Below are 19,179 nucleotides of genomic sequence, written 5' to 3' on the forward strand. Positions count from 1 at the left end.
TTTTTATGCAATGAAACTTGACGGTAGGTGTGTCTGGCCTTAGATGCCAAACTTAGGACAGGGCAGCTGCTTGCAGGCATCATTTTTTGCCAAGATTTCATTGGTGGACTCCGGGGGACCCGACGCACCCTATCGTCAAGTTTCATCACTTTCTAATAACTCTAGGTTAGTCCCTAAATATATTGTTTGATTTAAATTTGTCATTCATGACATATTGTATATAGATGAGTTTGCACCAAGGCAAGGAGGAGCTGGACATGCAGATTGACGGAAGGATTCAGCTCTGAAGGAGTACATTAGCAACCTTGTTGCTGCAGACTTGGTGGTCTTCCATAAGAAGTAATCACCATGAGGGCAAGAAATAGTCATGAAAATTTAAGCTTTGACCACGTTTGGACCTTTTCGAGCGATACTTGTGACATCTAGCTTGGAGAAGGTGGTGCTAATCAAGCGGTCAAAGCTTCTTTACTTGTTTGACCAAATGCGTGGTGGAGCAATGTGTGTGCTTGCTACATTAGGTGACCTTGCTAAAGTTTCAGATCCGATTCTCCTGGAGAAAGAGCTGAAGGGGGAGCGCATCATTTTTGAAGCAAAGAAGAAACTTATATTTTCATCCAAAGCTGGCCCCTCCTCTCCACCGATGAAAAAGCCAAGGAACAATTGAGAGTTCTTGTTGGTTATCGGGCTTTTGTATCTACCATCACTAGTAGCCATCACATGTATTTTTCTTGATGAATATAAGATATTTTACTTTTTCCCTATAAATAAATATTTATTAAATAAATGTGTGATTCGTATAACTATGATGATAATGTGTGGTACGTGAATGACACATTCACATACATTAACATAATTCAACGCGTAGTATTGCACTTGCGATTGTGTAAGTGTGACAATAATGTGTGGTACGTGAATGACGCATCTGCATACATTAACATAATTCAACGCGTAGTACTGCACTTGCGATTATGCATAAGCAATAACGTAACTTGTATCCATATGTATTACTACTTTTGATGCATTCGTATGTTAAACAAAAATTAAGAGCCGTGCATTTCAAGAAACAAAACAAAAAAACTTTACTCAATCATTTGAATTCAATACACATCACATGATATATTATGTATATATAAATAAATATTTCAATGTGGTAGAATATACAAAATTTTTTGGCCTTTCAAGATGTTATGGTGCTATAACACTCATTACAAACCTTACATCATTAATCTAGTAACCTATGGCAGAGTCCCCTTGCCGTGTCGAAGCCGAATGATAAAGTTCATGTCTTTATCTGTGATTGTGACACGCTTTACATGGATGGCCGCAAGGTGTGTATCATCGAACAAGTCGATGAGAAACCCCTCTGTAGTAGCTGTTTGTAGAGCCTCCATAGCTACAGCAGTCCATCTTCCTGCTGGTGGACCATCTTGCACTCATGCCCAACATTTTCCCATCCCTTTCAGCTCCAAGTCTTGCATGACTTCCCAAACAACCTTATAAAAAGAAATTTTCAAGATGAGAAGCTCGTATCCGCACGTTGGATTCTCCTTATCTCTCAAAGGGAGACAATGCCTGGTTTTCATCTCCTCTTCTTCTGTGTCGTGGTCCTTGTGCTCTATGGGGAGCACCTGTTGTTGTACTAGAGGAGGCTCCACCTTGTGCTCCAGGTGGCGAGCCTTGGCATGAGATCTTTCCGAGGCTGAAACGGCGATATGCTTGCTTGGTGCATGCCATGCAAGCTCAAGGAGGGCAAGGCGGAGAAGAGACAGAGGTTGGGGATGTGAAAATGGAGGAAGCAAAGAAAGCAAGATGTGAAAATGAGAAGAAGAATGAACTTTTAATCCATTTAAACTCCAAAACCGGGTTAATGCAGCTTCATATGCACTGTCCGTCGTGTGATTGTAAATCCATAACCTTTTATCGAAATGCGACGAAACTTCATATGTGCACTCGTTAGGTTGCCACAAAAGTGGCTCCAAATGCCAGACCAGGAGTCTGTCGGGTTTTTTTTCAAAAAAATAATAATTTGGGCTATTGGCCACCTAACAAGTGCGTGTGTGAAGTTTTGTCGCATTCTGATACAGTTTAGTATTTTAAAAATTATCCCACACCAAAATTATGGATGGATTAATAATTGAGAAATCAACATCGCGACTACTTGCCCTTAGAAACTTTGCACCACATAGACTATACAGAGGCATCAAGAGTAAAGTCTGAAACAAGAAATGGCAAATTTTTCATGTTTTTCCTATTGAAATTAACAGTGCTAATAAAAACTATAAGTAAGAATTGAAAATACAGCGAAGATGCACAGTTAAAGTTGAGAGCGAGGGACAAGTGTAAAATTTTAATTCATATTTTAAGGGCGCATACAATAGTTTTGCACTAGGACATAGTCATATGTCTAATACACGAGGATAACACTATGCCAAAAAAGATAGCATTACAAACTGTGTTCATTCCATTGGAACGAACACATCCTTCACTGCTGGAAGATTTCTTACAAGTTGGAAGTCCTTGGGAGTTATAGTGATGCACTTCGCATGTACTGCACAACGCTGAGCATCAATCATCAAGTCAACTAAAAAGGCCTCTGCAGCACACTATAGAGCATGAAGACATTCTATTGTGAAGCGATTAGGTCTATTGTCACCTTGTGCCAAAAACCACCTCCTACTTTCTGTGCAATAGGGGTCTTGCACAATCTCACAAACAAGTCTTAAGAAGCTCGCCTTCGAAATAATGAGATCAAAAGAGCGTTGATACCTCCTAATTTCTCTCAAGGCTACTATACATGGCTTCCACTTGCGTTTCTTGTGGGGATGTTGAAGAGGACCCTTGTGAGGGCGGCTTGAGGAAGGTGGGTTAGGTTGAGAAGGGGGTGCATTTGAGCTAATAGATGCTCCAAGGGGCTGAACACGATATGGGGCTCTGAGCGGAAGCTTTTTTGCAACTACCTTAGACCTAGCAATCTTTCTTGCACAAGAGATGTGAGAACTCAATGAATAAGATAGAAAGTGAAACCCTCTTTTATATAACCCTAAATGGTAAGACTCATTCGCATAGATGCACACTCTCTCTTTCTGTTGAAAGGTGAGAAGGATCGAAGCTTGCACTCGAGAGCTATGGCGGGAGAGCAAGAGCAAGAAAGAGAGAGACAAGAAATGGGAACTCCAACAGTCACAATGTGTGACCAGGACTTCCTTCATTCAAACTGTCACTAAAAGAATAAAGAATAAAGTGACGGTGATGGGTGCCCGCCACCTGCAGTGTGCAGTGGCGGTGACTGTCAATGTAGTAATACACGGGCGGCTAGGTGGATGCGCCTTTACCCCCAACAACATCCCACTTAAAGACGAATCTGCCCTAGTGAGGAGTGAAAAGAAAAAGAAAAAAAAAGATAGTACAACATGTATACATATACAACAGGATGAGGAAAGACATCATCTCATCCCACGCCCATCAACCTCCTGAGGAAGGCAAAGCGCTCTGTAGAGAGGCTTTTTGTGAGCACATTTGCAGGATTCTGGCCAGTCAAGATCTTGACAAGGTCAACAGACTTGTCCTCAACAACCCCATGTATGAAGTGATACCTCACCTCAATGTGTTTCATTTTCGCATGGAAAACCAGATTCTTGGCCGGATTCTTGGCTAACTGAATAGCACTCATAGAATCCGAATGCAGTGTAGGGATAGCATCAATACCAAGATCAGCAACCAAACGACCCAACCAAATGGCCTCCTTGCAAGCCTCAATGGCTGCAACATACTCGGCCTCTGTAGTAGAAAGGGCCATGCATTTCTGCACCCTGGACATCCAAGAAACAGCACCTCCAGCATAGGTGAAGACATAGTCGGAAGTGGACTTCCTACTATTTGCATGTCCTGCATAATTAGAGTCGGTGTATCCCACGACTCCTATATCCTGGCTGCCATAGCATATGCACATATCTGCAGTGTCTTTCAGGTACCTCATGATACCCTTCACAGCATCCCAATGCTTCTTGCCAAGTATAGCCATATAGCATGCGACAACACCAACTGCAAAGGCAATATCTAGACAAGTGGTGATCATGGCATGCATAAGACTACCCACTGCAGATGCATAGGGAATCTTGGCCATCTTGGCCCTCTGCTCATCTGTCTGCGGACAATCAGCCTGTGAGACCTTCACATAAGAAGGCAATGGACAGCCAATGGGCTTTACGTCCTGCATATGGAAGCGCTCAAGGACTTTATGAATGTACTCCCTCTGTGACAAGTAGAGAAGTCCCTGATGTCTGTAGCGTCTAATGCGCATACCAAGTATGTGAGCGGCCTGTCCCAGATCTTTCATCTCAAATCTCTTCTTGAGCTGAGCCTTAAGAGCATCTAGCTCATCATGGGCTTTCCCTGCTATATCAGCATATCATCCACATAGAGTACCAAAATCAGGTTAGAACCATCACAATCTTTCTTCGTGTAAAGATGCGGATCCATAGCACTCTGCTGTAGCCCTGTGACTGGATAAAGGCATCAAACTTATGATACCACTCCCTAGATGCCTACTTCAAGCCATAAATACGTTTCTTCAATTTGCACACTAGGTGCTCCCTGCCAGGTTCTGCAAAGCCCTTAGGCTGCTCCATATAAATCTCATCATGAAAGTCTCTATGTAAGAAAGCCATCTTGACATCCATCTGGTATAAATCCAAGTCAAGCTGAGCAACCAAAGCCAAGACTAAGCGCAAGGTGGTCATCTTAACCACAGGAGAAAAGACTTCATCAAAGTCCACACCATGCTCCTGCTTAAAACCTTTGCTACCAATCTAGCCTTGTATGCTGGCTTGGGGTATCCAGGGGTACTTTTCAGCTTGTACACCCACTTGCATAGCAAAGCCTTCTTGCCCATAGGCAAGGAAACCAAATACCAAGTGTCATTCTTATGCAAAGAGTCTATCTCAGATTGCATAGCCCTCTCCCAGGAGTGACTGTCAACCCTGCGCATAGCCTCATCATAAGTGAAAGGCTCTTCTGCATCTATAACCAAGACATAATGCATCGAGGGCTGAAATCTATCAGGTGGACGTCTGTCTCTAGTAGACCATCTCATGGCACGCTCTGTTGCCTGCCTAGTTGCCTGTCCAACACCTTGACCATGAGCATCTGCTGCAACTGTAGGCTGTCCAACTGGTTGTGCGGGAGCTCTCGCCTCCTCCTAAAATATGACCCTGCGGATCTCAACAACTCTCTTAGGCTGCCAATGCATCTTATCTTCATGGAAGACTACATCATGACTGCGGATGAATTTCCGCGCCTGCGGATCCCAAAGACGATAACCCATCTCGCATGCATCCCCATAACCAAGGAAAATGCATTTGATCCTTTTAGGATCCATGTTACTTCTCTTGTCCCCGGGCACATGGCAAAATGCCTCACATCCAAAGACACTGAGATGTGCATAAGAGGGAGGTTTTCTAGTCCATACCTCCTCTGCAACCTAGGAATCCAAACCACTAGAAGGTGATCTGTTTATGACATGCACAGCTATACTAACTGCCTCAGCCCAAAAGCTTTATGCTAGGCCTGCATGGCTAAGCATACTGCTTACACGCTCCTGGATTGTTCTATTCATCCACTCAGCCAAACCATTCTGGGGGGGAGTGTAGGGGGCGGTCAACTGCTGCTTAATACCCCTCTCATCACATAACTGCTCAAAAGCACGTGAGACATACTCACCCCCATTATCTGTTCTTAGGCATTTTAGCCTATACCTAGACTGGTTCTCAACCAATGCAAGCCATCTCTGAAACACAGCCAAGACATCAGATTTCAGCTTAATGGGATAAACCCAAACTTTCCATGAAAAATTATCTATGAATGTAACAAAATACTTTGCACCACCCATAGATTGACAAGGCATGGGACGTCCGAATGTACCAATGCCAAGGGCTCACTTATGCGTGGCCTACCAGACTTCTTATGTGTAGACCTAGTCTGCCTGCCATAAAGACAATGCTCACATGGATCAAAACATGCATAATCAAGGGGCGGTAAGTACTGCAAAATAAAAAGCATTTTCATTCCCTTCAAAGACATATGGCCCAAATGGGCATGCCAAAGAGATACATGTGGGATACAACCCACAGACAAAACATGATCAAGGGAAGAAGCGGATACAATCAAGGGATAGAGGCTGCCAGCCTTGGCACCTCTCGCAATCACAAGTCTTCCCCGAGTGATATTCCATGCAGAGTCTCCAAAAGATACATGATAACCTGCGTCATCAAGCTGTCCAACTGACAGGAGGCTGCGTGTCAAAGTAGGTACATGATGTATATCTTACATAACAAAACTACTGACAGAAGGAAACTGCGGCCTAACATCACCAATGCCCACAATATCAAGAGAGCTATCATCACCCAAGTGCACAGAACCCAAAACAGTACGGTATGAATGAAACCACTCTCGACAAGGCGTCACATGAAAGGACGCACTTGAGTCCAAGAGCCAACACCGTGCATACATAGAGTGTATCTCTGTCATCTGCGAAGCACTAGAAGAAGCTGCAAGGATATAATCATCATCATCAACATCCTCAGGCTGCATAGCATTGATCTCTTCAATTTTAACACTGGACTTTGCAGGCACTATGCTGCGATCAGAAAACTTACTTGCACTTGTCTTTCCCCTTATCTTTGCGCCTTTCATTGCGCAATTCATGGCATTGTGGCCTAATATGGCCCTTTTTCCCACAATGGTGACAAGTAACATTTGCATTCCTGCCACGAGATTTGCTGCATGACTTCCCACGAGACTTGGACCGAGATTTCTGAGAATCCCGTCCACGGCCACTGCCACTGCCACGCTTTCCATATCCATCATTCCTGCCTCTAACTATCATAGCATGCGACACATGAGAGGCATCCAAATTCTTACGGTTAACCTCTTTTTGCAGAAGAGCACTCTCAACATCAGATAATTTCAAGGTAGCAGTAGAGGCACATAATGCAATGTGGAATACATCCCATGACTCATTAAGAGTACCAAGCAAGAAAAGAGGAGTGACATCCTTTGCAAAAGTGATGTTGTGCGAAGTCAAGTTCTTGAGTATAGCATGGAACTGGCTCAAGTGAGCAGACATAGTCACATTCTCCTTCATGCGCAAATCCATAAGCTGCTTCAGTCAATATATCTGACTCGCTCGACTTTTCTTGTTATAGAGATTCTTGATTTTATCCCACAACTTCCATGCACTCTGTTCTTCCTCAAATACATTGTAATGAGCCTGTTCTGGAGAGATAATACAATAGTGGACTTGCATAACTCATCAAGCTCAAGTCATTCCTCATCTAGCATAGTTGTAGGCGAATGCCCGCTTAACCTCAAAGGTTTGATCTGCCATTTCTGCACCAACACCTGCCAAATCTGGCTCTTCCAATAAGAGTAATTCATACCATCAAGCTTAGTGATATTGAAAATAGCATGATCAGTGGACGAACTCGCCATAATGCAGGCTGGAAGACTGTAGACAGTTCAAAACTACTTGCTGTTTACTGCAAAAAATGACCAAAAAATCACCAAAATCGAGAGAAAATGACGAGAAAAGTGTAACCAAAGCTGCTGCCCACCAAGTACTAGTGAAAGTACATCATTTCAAAATATTTCAGTATGAAAAATCCATGTCAATCCAAAGTTATATACTTGCTGTAATAAATGACAACAGGGTACTATGAGAGTCAATTTCTGACCAAATCACTACATCAAGTCAATAAATGACAACCAAGACATGACCAGCCATAAACAGGCATAAATCAACACCAAACAGTCATCAAGACCCTAAGCAAACACCCAAATATCTCACCAAATCATCAGTCAGTGTAGGCATACCCCCTGGACAATAGGGCAAAGTATACATAACACTAGCAAGACCTGACACCAGTAGGCGTATGCTTACAAGAGTGCAAAGCCCAAGCTCGGGTCAAAAGCAACTCCAAGATATCAGTGCATGAACCATGCAACATTTCAGTTTTTCGGATCCCAAAGTCTCAAGTATCTACAAAATGCTCAAAATAGCATAAACCTCTTGCTCAATGTCGGTCAAGCATACAAGATGCTCCCACTGCCACAAGAGGTGGATAAACGAGCTCAACATCTCAATCAAACCAAGTCAGAGTACCAAAGACAGGTAACCAAGACAATGCCTCAATAGCATCCCAAGAGCATGATGGCTACAAAGCAATTGTAGATAGCATCCATGAGCAAGACATACATCCCAATAAATATCTCTAACAACCAAAGTGACATCCAATACAATATTCCGGAATAGCAAATGAGAATCCAAGCCAAGTCTTCAGAGAGCACTGAAGCTCAACAAGTACATGGTACACTATGCCAAGACAAATGCATCAAGCGTCAATAAATGACAACCAAGACATGACCAGCCATAAACAGGCATAAATCAACACCAAACAGTCATCAAGACCCTAAGCAAACACCCAAACATCTCACCAAATCATCAGTCAGTGTAGGCATACCCCCTGGACAATAGGGCAAAGTATACATAACACTAGCAAGACCTGACACCAGTAGGCGTATGCTTACAAGAGTGCAAAGCCCAAGCTCGGGTCAAAAGCAACTCCAAGATATCAGTGCATGAACCATGCAACATTTCAGTTTTTCGGATCCCAAAGTCTCAAGTATCTACAAAATGCTCAAAATAGCATAAACCTCCTGCTCAATGTCGGTCAAGCATACAAGATGCTCCCACTGCCACAAGAGGTGGATAAACGAGCTCAACATCTCAATCAAACCAAGTCAGAGTACCAAAGACAGGTAACCAAGACAATGCCTCAATAGCATCCCAAGAGCATGATGGCTACAAAGCAATTGTAGATAGCATCCATGAGCAAGACATACATCCCAATAAATATCTCTGACAACCAAAGTGACATCCAATACAATATTCCGGAATAGCAAATGAGAATCCAAGCCAAGTCTTCAGAGAGCACTGAAGCTCAACAAGTACATGGTACACTATGCCAAGACAAATGCATCAAGCCGTAGGCGTCGGGTAAGCGAATCTCTTCACAAACAAGAAGATAAAGAGAAGAGAAGAAAATACAAAAACAAATAAATGAGAAACAATGCACCCTCTTCGACTGCCTTGTGAATGGTGGTGGCAGTAAAACAACGGCTCTCTCTCTCTCTCTCTCTTTGCTTTGAGCTTTCTCCCTCTCTCTTTCACTCATTTTCGTTTTGTTGCACTAAAAATGCCGCACTGAGGTTTTCGTCCCTATTTTTTCTTAAAGCATCATTGCTCTCATGTTTAGATGGTGTACATAACATCCTCTACCTTATTGCATCTAATTCTTTATCCTAATCCATATAGTATATCAAATTAATGAGAGTAGACAAAATTAGGTTGCCCAACACTAACCCCTTAAGATGAAGATGCCCTTCAATATTACAACTTCCTTCATCTCATACATAACACAGTTTGTCATGCACTCTCGATACATGGATACTAATGTATCACATGGCTTGAGGTAAGGGATTGGCCAAATACTTGGCCATTCTCGTCACCTTCAAGTTGGGATAGCTAGGAGGAGGAGGAGGAGAAAAAGAAGAAAGCTTGTACTCTACAATGTAGCATTGTGTCAATAGGTGCAATAAATGAAGACGAAGGGCGTTCATGTCCAAACTTGATGGACTACTATTAACATGAAACTAGTATCATTTTCAAGCTAATTACATGTCTTATTTCAATGTCTAATTTGAATTTTCTAACATGTTCAGTGATTCTCTATTTACTTTCATACCTACTACAGAAATCTAGTACAACCCATTAACTCTTTTTCTAATGGTATTCTTGGGAACGATGAAGAATTTTCCTACTGCTTCCAATCATGCAATTAATAAAAGTATGATATTTGTTCCTTGCCACTTTCACTCCAATAATTAATAAATATTTGTATGTTCTTTGTTAAGAGGAAAAATCTCTCCTTCATCCTTTCAAAGTATTGCAAAGAGCACTAGGTTTGAATCCCACTCTTAACATGCTTGCTAGTGATAAGCACGCTTTCTAGCAATGATTATAAGTACCACATGAGGCCATATGATAAGGATACCAACCAGTAATTATGTTTCTGATGGTGATCATCTCTAGAAGGTTGGTGACTATCAACAAGAGCAACTATATCATCGAGCATGAGTGTGTTATATAATCAACTAGCATACTTTTTTGTTACTATTATAGCTCGAGAGAGGCAAGACAAGGTAGGACAAGAGAGATAGTGTTGCAAAGCAAATCACATGGTAAATCTAACATCTCATTTAATATTAAATACAAATTTTTTTATGAAATATCAAAGAATTGAATAAGGTAAGAAATTCATTTTAAAAAAAAGATAAAACACACAATTAAGCCCAACCTTCCCCATGAAAAAAGCCATATTTTTCCATCCTCTATTATGAGATATTGATTACATAATTACATTCATCTCACATATCCAAAGAAAATACAAAAATTAATCAAACTATTGAGTTTTATATATTCAAAGATTTAATGTAGCTTACTGCAATGGTGGATGCAAAAAAGTATGTGTGTCAAATCATGAAATTTTGACATCACCATGGATTTTTGAATGCACCAAAACCCCCACAACGAATTTGAGAACTTTGAATTCCAACTTCTAATGAGAGAGAAACAATAAAACTAAGTTTTTACTATGTTCTCCTATTTTGCATGCGATTTTGTTGCTTTTAAAAAGAAAACTATGAAAGCTTTCTAAAAATAAGTCACATAAAGAAAATAATAAAATATTTCATTTAAAAAAGTTATTTCAATAAAAAATATCATGAGTCTAATACTTTAATATTATTTATATTAAAATTTAAGTTGAATAATTTAAAATGTATTAAAGATCAATCATTTAATTAAAATTATCACTAAAGAATCCTAAACATAACTTACAAATAAAATAATAATATTATTATGTAAATACATAGTATTATACATTATATTTACTATATAGATTCACTTAAAGATTATTTATACACAATATTTCTTTGAAAATATTAATTTGCTTGTTTTCACCTAATAATCTACTCACCAAAGCACTAGACGTATTAATTCCCTACCATCTAGTTTAAGAGAGAGAAAGAGAGGAAATTTTTGCACAGAGAGAGAGAGAGCGAAGAATAGATAGATATGTATCTACATATGTATGTATGTATGTATGTAAATTCAAAGAGAGATGGTGGAGGGAGAGGGAAGAATATATATATATATAGGAAAGGAGAGAAGAGAGAAATAGAAAGAGAGTGAAGAATGGAGAGAGAGAGAGAGAGAGAGAGAGAGAGAGAGAGAGAGAGAGAGAGAGAGAGAGAGAGAGAGGGAGGGAGGGAGGGAGAGGGAGAGTGAGTGAGTGAGTGAGTGAGTGTGCGTGTGTGTGTGAATTTAGAGGCACAGAGAGAATATTAAATTTAGAGAGAGAGAGAGAGAGAGAGAGAGAGAGAGAGAGAGAGAGAAAGCAAATAAAGTACAAAGAGATAAAGATAAGGAAAGTGAAATACAATGTGTGGGGAAGAAGTAAGGGAAGCAAAATTGTTGTGTAGTAGCTTCGCATGATAGTGCGAAATCATCGTGAGGTAGCTTTGCATGATAGTGTGCACATTGCAAATCAACTAGCGACTTAAAGATTTATGTAATTATCAGATCCTATTCAAATCTTATATTCAATACGCATAATAACAAGTAGAAGGTGAGCTTTTTTAATGAGTTTGATATATAAACATACTATTACAAAAAATACTAAATTTCTTCAAACATTACAAAAACCCAATTATCCAAATCATATAAGAATAAAATTTATATATTGAAACTTAAATTATAAAAATTAATTCTCTTACTTGTGATTTTTTAAAGTTGATTTGCCTAATAATAGGAAAAGTGATATGCACTAATGGTAGTTGTACCAACAATCACTAGATATTAAATCTACATACCAAATTGATGTAATTTTATAATATCAAAAGAAAAATGAAGTATCACTTTTCTAATAACTCAATGTGGAAACATAAATTCCATACAAAGAAGCATGGCTCTTAATTAATTTATTTTTATAAATATAACAAAGTATCTTTTGACAATCCCATAATTTATTATATTGTAGAGTGTGCACACAGAATTGCTCCAAATCAGCCCTGCCCTCTTACGCAGGTTCTCTCACCTTATATTAGCCTTCGAGTGGATACAGCAAGATCTAGGTGGTTACACCCTTCCAAGAAAGAGCTTAGCCTAAGTGGATATTATCCGTGTTGTTGCTAATGACTAGGAGAGAACTCTACACTACAATATTTTCTAAAACCAAATAATCTCATTGATAACACGAACTTGCCCAAGATCTAGATTATTAGATTGAGTGTTAAAAGCACATAATTGTGGTTTCAAAAAACAATTGAAACATAAAACCATTGAAAAATATGATAATAACTTTTTTTTTAAAGATTAAAGCTACATAATTAAGAACACGCCTTTTTTGTATTGATTGTCTCTTCAAATCAAATGCCAATAAGAAGGAGCAACTTTTTATTATTTACTCTCTCTCTCTCTCTCTCTCTTTTATATATATATATATATAGAAGAGAAGAGAAGAGGAGAAAAATTAAGAGAAAATAGGGGTGAGAGAGAGGGAGAGAGAAAGGAGGAAAGAGAGTGAAAATTTGGGGAGAGAGAGAGAGAGAGATATATATATATATATATATATATATATATAGAAATTGAGAAGAAGGTAGAGAGAGAGGAAAGAAGAGGAGAAATAGAAAGAGACAGCGAAGAATAGAGAGAGAGAGAGAGAGAGAGAGAGAGAGAGAGAGAGAGAGAGGGAGGGAGGGAGGGAGAGGGAAAGCGAATAAAGTGTAGAGAAATAAAGATAAGGAAAGTGAAATACAATGTGTGGGGAAGAAGTGAGGGAAGCAAAATTGATGCGTAGCAACTTCGCATGATAGTGCAAAATTATCGTGCGACAACTTCGCATGATAGTGCATACTCCATGAATCAACTGGTAACTTAAAGATTTATGTAATTATTATATCCTATTCAAATCTTATATTCAATACGCATAATAACAAGTAGGTCATCTTTTTTAATCAATCTAATATATAAACATACTATCAAATTATATTGAAACTTACATTAAAATTTTTAATTCTCTTACTTGAGATTTTTAAAAGTTGCTACGCCTAATAATAGGAAAAGTGGTATGTACTAATGATATAATGTGGTAGTTGTACCAACAATCACTAGATATTAAGTATATATACCAAATTGATATAATGGTTTATAATATCAAAAGAAAAATGAAGTATCACTTTTCTAATAACTCAATGCGAAAACATAAATTCCATACAAAAAGTATGGCACTTAATTATTTTATTTTTATAAATATAACAAAGTATATTTTCACAATCCCATAAGCCCTATATTTTTTAAAATCAAATAATAAAACACCAAAATCTCATTGATAACAAGGAAGTGCTCAAAATCACGATTATTAGATTGCATGTTAAAAGCACATAATTCCGGTTTGAAAGAAAAATGGAGCATAAAAGCATTCAAAAATATGATAAGATTTCTTTTTTGAAAAGTTCAAGGCTACATAATTAAGAACACACCTTCTTTGTATTGATTGTCTCTTCAAATCAAACATCAGCAAGAAGGAGCAAATTTTTATTATTCTCTCTCTCTCTCTCTCTCTCTCTCTCTCTCTCTCAAAAGTCAAGACAAATAAACAGTTTCCTTTTCCTATACTCTGTTTTAGAAAATGGTGGAATTCCTGCGTGTCATGATTCCAATTTCCACGCCGGTGTAGATTGTCAACCTGCCCTATTGAACTTTTATTCATGGACTTGGAATCCTGCACTCGGAAACCATAGTTGTACGTAATTTAATCCAAGCATGCCTTTGGAAAATGTTTAATTTGACCTAGTTGGATGGGACGGAAGCGCGGGTGGTGCATGTGTTCGATGGATCCCTTGGATTGCGCTTTCCTGATGGCGTCAACCCATTCGCGCAAAAAAGATCGAAGTAAACGTGGTGCCTGTGATCCATCCCCATGACCCTCATAATCCATTCATTGTTGAACGTCATGTATGCTTTGGCTTTTAGCTCGCGAGTCCGGACAAGAACGACGTTGCCATCAAACGAAAAAACAACGACAAAAGCTGAACGTGGAACCACTCAGCCAGCCACTATACAACCACCACGCCCTCTGAGAAAAAGTCTCTGGCCGACCTCTGAAACAGCGATGGCGACTCCTTTCGTCCCGAGGGGATGGCCGTGGCCCGTCGCCTTGAACACCGCTACTACACTCCCAGCTATAATGAACGTGCGGACAACCATTGATTGATGCGAGAGTCTCAGACAGTCTGAATTCTCAGGGCCGACCTTTTTCCTTGAGTTTCTATTACCAAAATTTAGCTAGGATTTACATTCTGTGGCCATAGACAAGGCAAGACACAGAGCCAAAACAATAATCGGTTGGCTCTACAAAAAGAAGACGGATTTCTATCCGTACCAGAAGATTGCAGGGTGTATGCCGACAAGAGCAGGGTGTTCCCTACGTAATAAGTAATTAAATTAAATGCATGGATCGGGACCCCTAGGGCGGCCCGCATGTCTCTGTCAATTGATCCGACGGCGGAGGACGCTGCACTAGTACGACGACGGACGGCGCCCATGCTGGCCGCTTGGCTCTCACGTCTGTCATAGCTCCGGCGATTGATCCGACGGCGCCGGCTGGACGACAATGCGGACGGCGCCCACGCTGGCCGCCTGGCTCTGCTTAGTGTAGCGATGGCGGCTGGCGGCCACGAGGAAGAGGAGGAAGTTGAGGGAGCTGAGAACGGCCAGGAGCCAATAAAAACGGTCTATTTTGCTGGTGTTGAGGTCGTCCAGGATCCAGCCGTGGCCCACGCGGCTGCCGGTGATTCGCTGGACGAGGGTGACGAGGAGGGAGCTGATCCAGCTGCCCACGCCCAGCTCCGCGATGAAGAGGCTGGTGCTGAGGCTGCGCACGCCGGGCGAGACCTCCCCGTAGAAGAACTCCAGCTGGCCCACGTACGTGAATATCTCGGCCATTCCCACCAGGAAGTACTGCGGCACCAGCCAGAAGATGCTCATGGGGAGGGCGGGCGCGCCGGGATTCGCGGCGGCCACCCGCAGCCGCCGGCGCTCCACCAGAGCGGCCGCCACCATAGATACGATCGACACCAGGAGGCCGAAGCCCATGCGCTTCAGCGGCGAGATTCCTTCCTCGCCCCTGAACCGCCGCGCGAGGGGGACCACGACCCTGTCGTAGATGGGTAGGACCAGGAGCGCGTTGATGACGGAGAAGATGGGCAGGGACGCCGGCGGGATCTGGAAGTGGGGCCCAAGGTTCCGGTCGAGGGTCGCCCCCTGTTTCACGAAGAACGTCACCAGCTGGGTGTAGCCCGTCCACAGGAATATGGTTGTCGCCATTACCGGCAGTATTCTCAGAAACAACTGTAGCTCCTCCACCTCCGCCGCCGTGCAGTATGCCTGTCCGTGCCTCTCATTCACTGCCGCGGCCTTGTCTAGCCACCTGCATCGTCGAAATCACGTCAGCCGATCATCCTCTCCCACATTTTGCTTGTTAACCAAAAGTTTTCACAATCCATGATATGGTTATTTGGAAAGATTGCCCACAGTCCAGATGCGAGTTTTATTATGGAACATTTGAAATTATTCATCCGTTCAATCTATCTGTTCATCTTCGATATCGTAGGTCGAACGTACTGGTTCCACCAACAAAATACCTCTAGCCTTTGGCCCAAGCTTTTGACGACCCATTCGTCCATAGATGATTCGAGTCATCACATACTTACTTAGCCTTGTCTAGGAGAGCGACAACACATGAGAATCATGCCACACGCTCTCATTAGTTACAATTTCCCATTAGGGTTTCAGGAGTAAAAGCTACCAAATAAAAAGGAACGGATGAGAGGGACCAGCTCGGCATATGAGGCTTACCTTTACCTCCTCAACTTTCGGAAGGTCTAGTGTGGCTACTGGAGTCTGGTCCCTTCCGTATATGATGCCTTTGTAGGTGGGACATTCTGGAACTTTGGGAAACTGAACATCCACAGGTGCTTCATCATATGTAGCTTATTGTAGAGGTTGGAGGATCATAAGCAATGAGCACTAGGCGTAGGGTTGCTGAGTGCTCCCTAAAGGGCTGTCAATGGTCATGCTGTTGCCCGTCCAACGTACGCAACAATATTATTTAAATACACAGTCAACATGCATGGTTTCTAACCCACACCCAATTTATCTAAAAAAACCCCCTCCCCCCCGTTTCCAAAGCTCGAATATACTCTTTTCGCGAACTTGAAAAGCCTCAAAATACTGAAATGACCTTTACGTGGGAGAGTGTTAAAGGTCAAGGACTCAGACTAAACGACAGCATGAGAACCTTAAATCCACCGCATAAAGCAAATTCAGTGTCGATGTCAGGTCGGTGTTCATTTACACAGACAAACATATGTGATCATGCATAGTAGCATACCACCGCCCTCATAAGGATCACGACATGGTCACCTAAGCAACACTTGCATCTAATTGAAAAAGGAACGAAACAGTATTACTCTGTACAAGATGCAGTGGATGACATGACGAGAAACGACTTATACCTGCAACCGTGCGTGTGCATTAATCTGCGGGAGGAAACGGGAGAAGAAGAGGAGGAGGAGGAGGAGGGAGAAGAATCCTTGTTATTATGATGATGATGATGATGATGATGATGATGATCGGGGGGGTGGGTTTGATGGGGCAAGGAGAAAGGGGGCGAGTTGCGGTTACGGAAGGCGGCCAGGAGCACACGAGCGAAGCGTGCGAGGGGGCTGCCGGAGGGGGGCTGGTGGCGGTAGAGGGGCATGCCGTACAGGAGGACGCCCAGGGAGAGGACCATGGCGGCCAGTGGGATGGCGAATCCGGGGCCCCACCCGACATTGTCCTGGACGTACACCACCACGGTGAAGGCGAACAAGGCCCCCACATTCACCGAGAAGAAGAACCAGTTGAAGAACGAAGCCTTCCCCCTCACCACCTCCTCCTCCTCCATCACCACCGTTCTTGCATCACCGTGGTGAGGATGATTACTGTTAGCATCCGGCTTAATACTGTTGGCCCCATTATACGTATATCCGCTATCATTATTGGCATTCGCGAATAATCCCAGCTGATCCGCCCCGAACGCAGACACGCACGGCTTTATGCCGCCCGTTCCTATGGCTATCATGTACAGCCCCGCAAGCAGCACCCCCCACTGCGAGCCGGACGCCACCCGGCAGTCGGTTCCCGTCAGGACATCGCACGCTGGCGGCCGCAGCGACCTCGCCGTTGCCGATAGTGTCATCAGCCCCAGCCCCTGTCGTCAAAAGGGGAAAACATGGTCAGCTCGCGGCCCGTTAAAGTGGCTTGATGCTTTACATATCATATAATCATGGTGCTTTGCAATCGGGGGAGCTTTACGAAATTATGGCATGAACTAGAGTAGTGTCATGAGTCATGACCACTGTAAGAAGTTCCTGTTGCTGGCTCGTTCCCCTTCCACTAAGGGATTCAGGGATGCAAGTGCGAATGTCAAAGTACGTCATGAGCTCCTGCTAAGGAGCGACCAGTCTGTTCCAATGAGATATTATATGAACCATATGCAGTCTGCTCCCTTGCAAAAGCTCATGATTTTTCTCTTTTTTTATTTTAACTTTTTAGACAAGCTCACGATAGTTTTGTGACGAATTTGACAAATGAGAAACCCAAATATCTAAACGAACTTCTGCAGGCAAGGGAAGAGTTGCCTGGGACACGAAGAACTTGAGTTGTCTAGTATGTAGTGTGTGTGTGTTTTCCGACCTACCAGAATGTAACAGACTGAATAGATGGCGATGGTGAGAAACCGGCCCAAATAAGAGTCCGCCATGAAACCTCCCGGAATCCCAAGAACGTACGCCGCTCCGATCCAGTTGGTCACGGTAGTCACGGCCTTGGGAAGCGGCTCGTGCAACGCGAACATCAAATAGGTCACGAGGTTTGCTCCCACCGAATAGAAAGCCAGCCTCTCACTCGCCTCCATAGCTATCGTAAAGCACCCATCATAAACATCGATCATACCAAAACAAAATTAGTATTAAAGACTATCACAGAGATACCACAAGCAGTGCTACTGCACATATTGAATAGATCCAATACCTCTATATCAGTCATAGCTGATTACCTAGAATGAAGCAGGCCGCCCTCCAAGTCCCCATCCCAGCTGCAGGTTGTGATCCCCTGCCATATGGACCTGTATCACCCATACTTGCCTGCTCATTATACAGATCTACCGTAGTAGAACCTGAATTAGGCGCATCTCCTCCACATTTGGACGGCTTTGCGGCGTTGCCCCCCTGGTCGATAAGCTGCAAGTTTCCCATGATTGCCTGTGTATGAGTTTAGTATGTACAGGGAGGCTCAGATCACAGGCCAAGATACTCTGCCAAAAAAAATGTACAAATCTAGAGCTACAACACCACTGGGATGCAAAATAGCTGCAGGATGATAGGCATGGACATGGTTATAAGGAGAGGAGAGAGTGGGAGTAGGGTGATGGCGGGGGCGGGCCCAGGTGGAAGTGATGAGAGCATATGATGAAGGGCCTGGAATATTCAACTGTGGGCTATATTGGTGACGTGGATGAGAGGCTCTAGAACCTGTCGCTGATGATGGGCAAGCCATGAGAGCGTAAAGGCATCCCCCCTGGCCCCTAATTTTTCTCTCCGTCCTGAGTCCTTTCTCTTTTATGGCGTAGGTTCGAACTTCTGTGTGTGTGTGTGTGCGTGTCTCTCTCTCTGTCTCTCTCCTGTGAGCTGCTCCCGCATCATTATCTCCACCTCTCACCCGAGAGATGCGCGTAAGCAGTGCCTTGATTTATGAGGAGGCTGCCACCGTATCCAGAGGGGGATTGCTTGCGTTGCCTTATCAGTTATCTCACACAAAAGCCTGCGGCCCCGCCCTTGGTTGTGAAACTGAAGGGTATCGATATTGTCGTTTGGAGGGGAAGGAAAAAAACGAACATACTTTTCATCGCACCGTCCCCTACGAAGGGCATCTTTGAAAATAAAATTTTTAATGCAAATCTT

At 42.6% G+C, this 19,179-nt stretch overlaps 1 protein-coding gene across 1 annotated transcript; it reads right to left on the reverse strand.

The window, feature by feature from the left end:
• Positions 1-13,698: 13,698 nt before the first annotated feature.
• Positions 13,699-18,977, reverse strand: LOC148011162 (protein NRT1/ PTR FAMILY 8.1-like). The gene is made up of 4 exons (XM_087670134.1): positions 18,276-18,977; positions 17,919-18,136; positions 16,693-17,429; positions 13,699-15,605 (listed from the first exon to the last, which is right to left on the reverse strand). Exons 1-4 carry the CDS (start codon positions 18,472-18,474, stop codon positions 14,747-14,749), a joined length of 2,013 nt encoding a protein of 670 aa, XP_087526260.1. The 5' UTR covers positions 18,475-18,977; the 3' UTR covers positions 13,699-14,746.
• Positions 18,978-19,179: the final 202 nt, after the last annotated feature.

The sequence above is a fragment of the Lygodium microphyllum genome, chromosome 28 (genome assembly GCF_053477565.2).
Source record: "Lygodium microphyllum isolate KBCC chromosome 28, Lygodium_microphyllum_v1.1.10, whole genome shotgun sequence".
Lineage (NCBI taxonomy): Eukaryota > Viridiplantae > Streptophyta > Polypodiopsida > Schizaeales > Lygodiaceae > Lygodium > Lygodium microphyllum.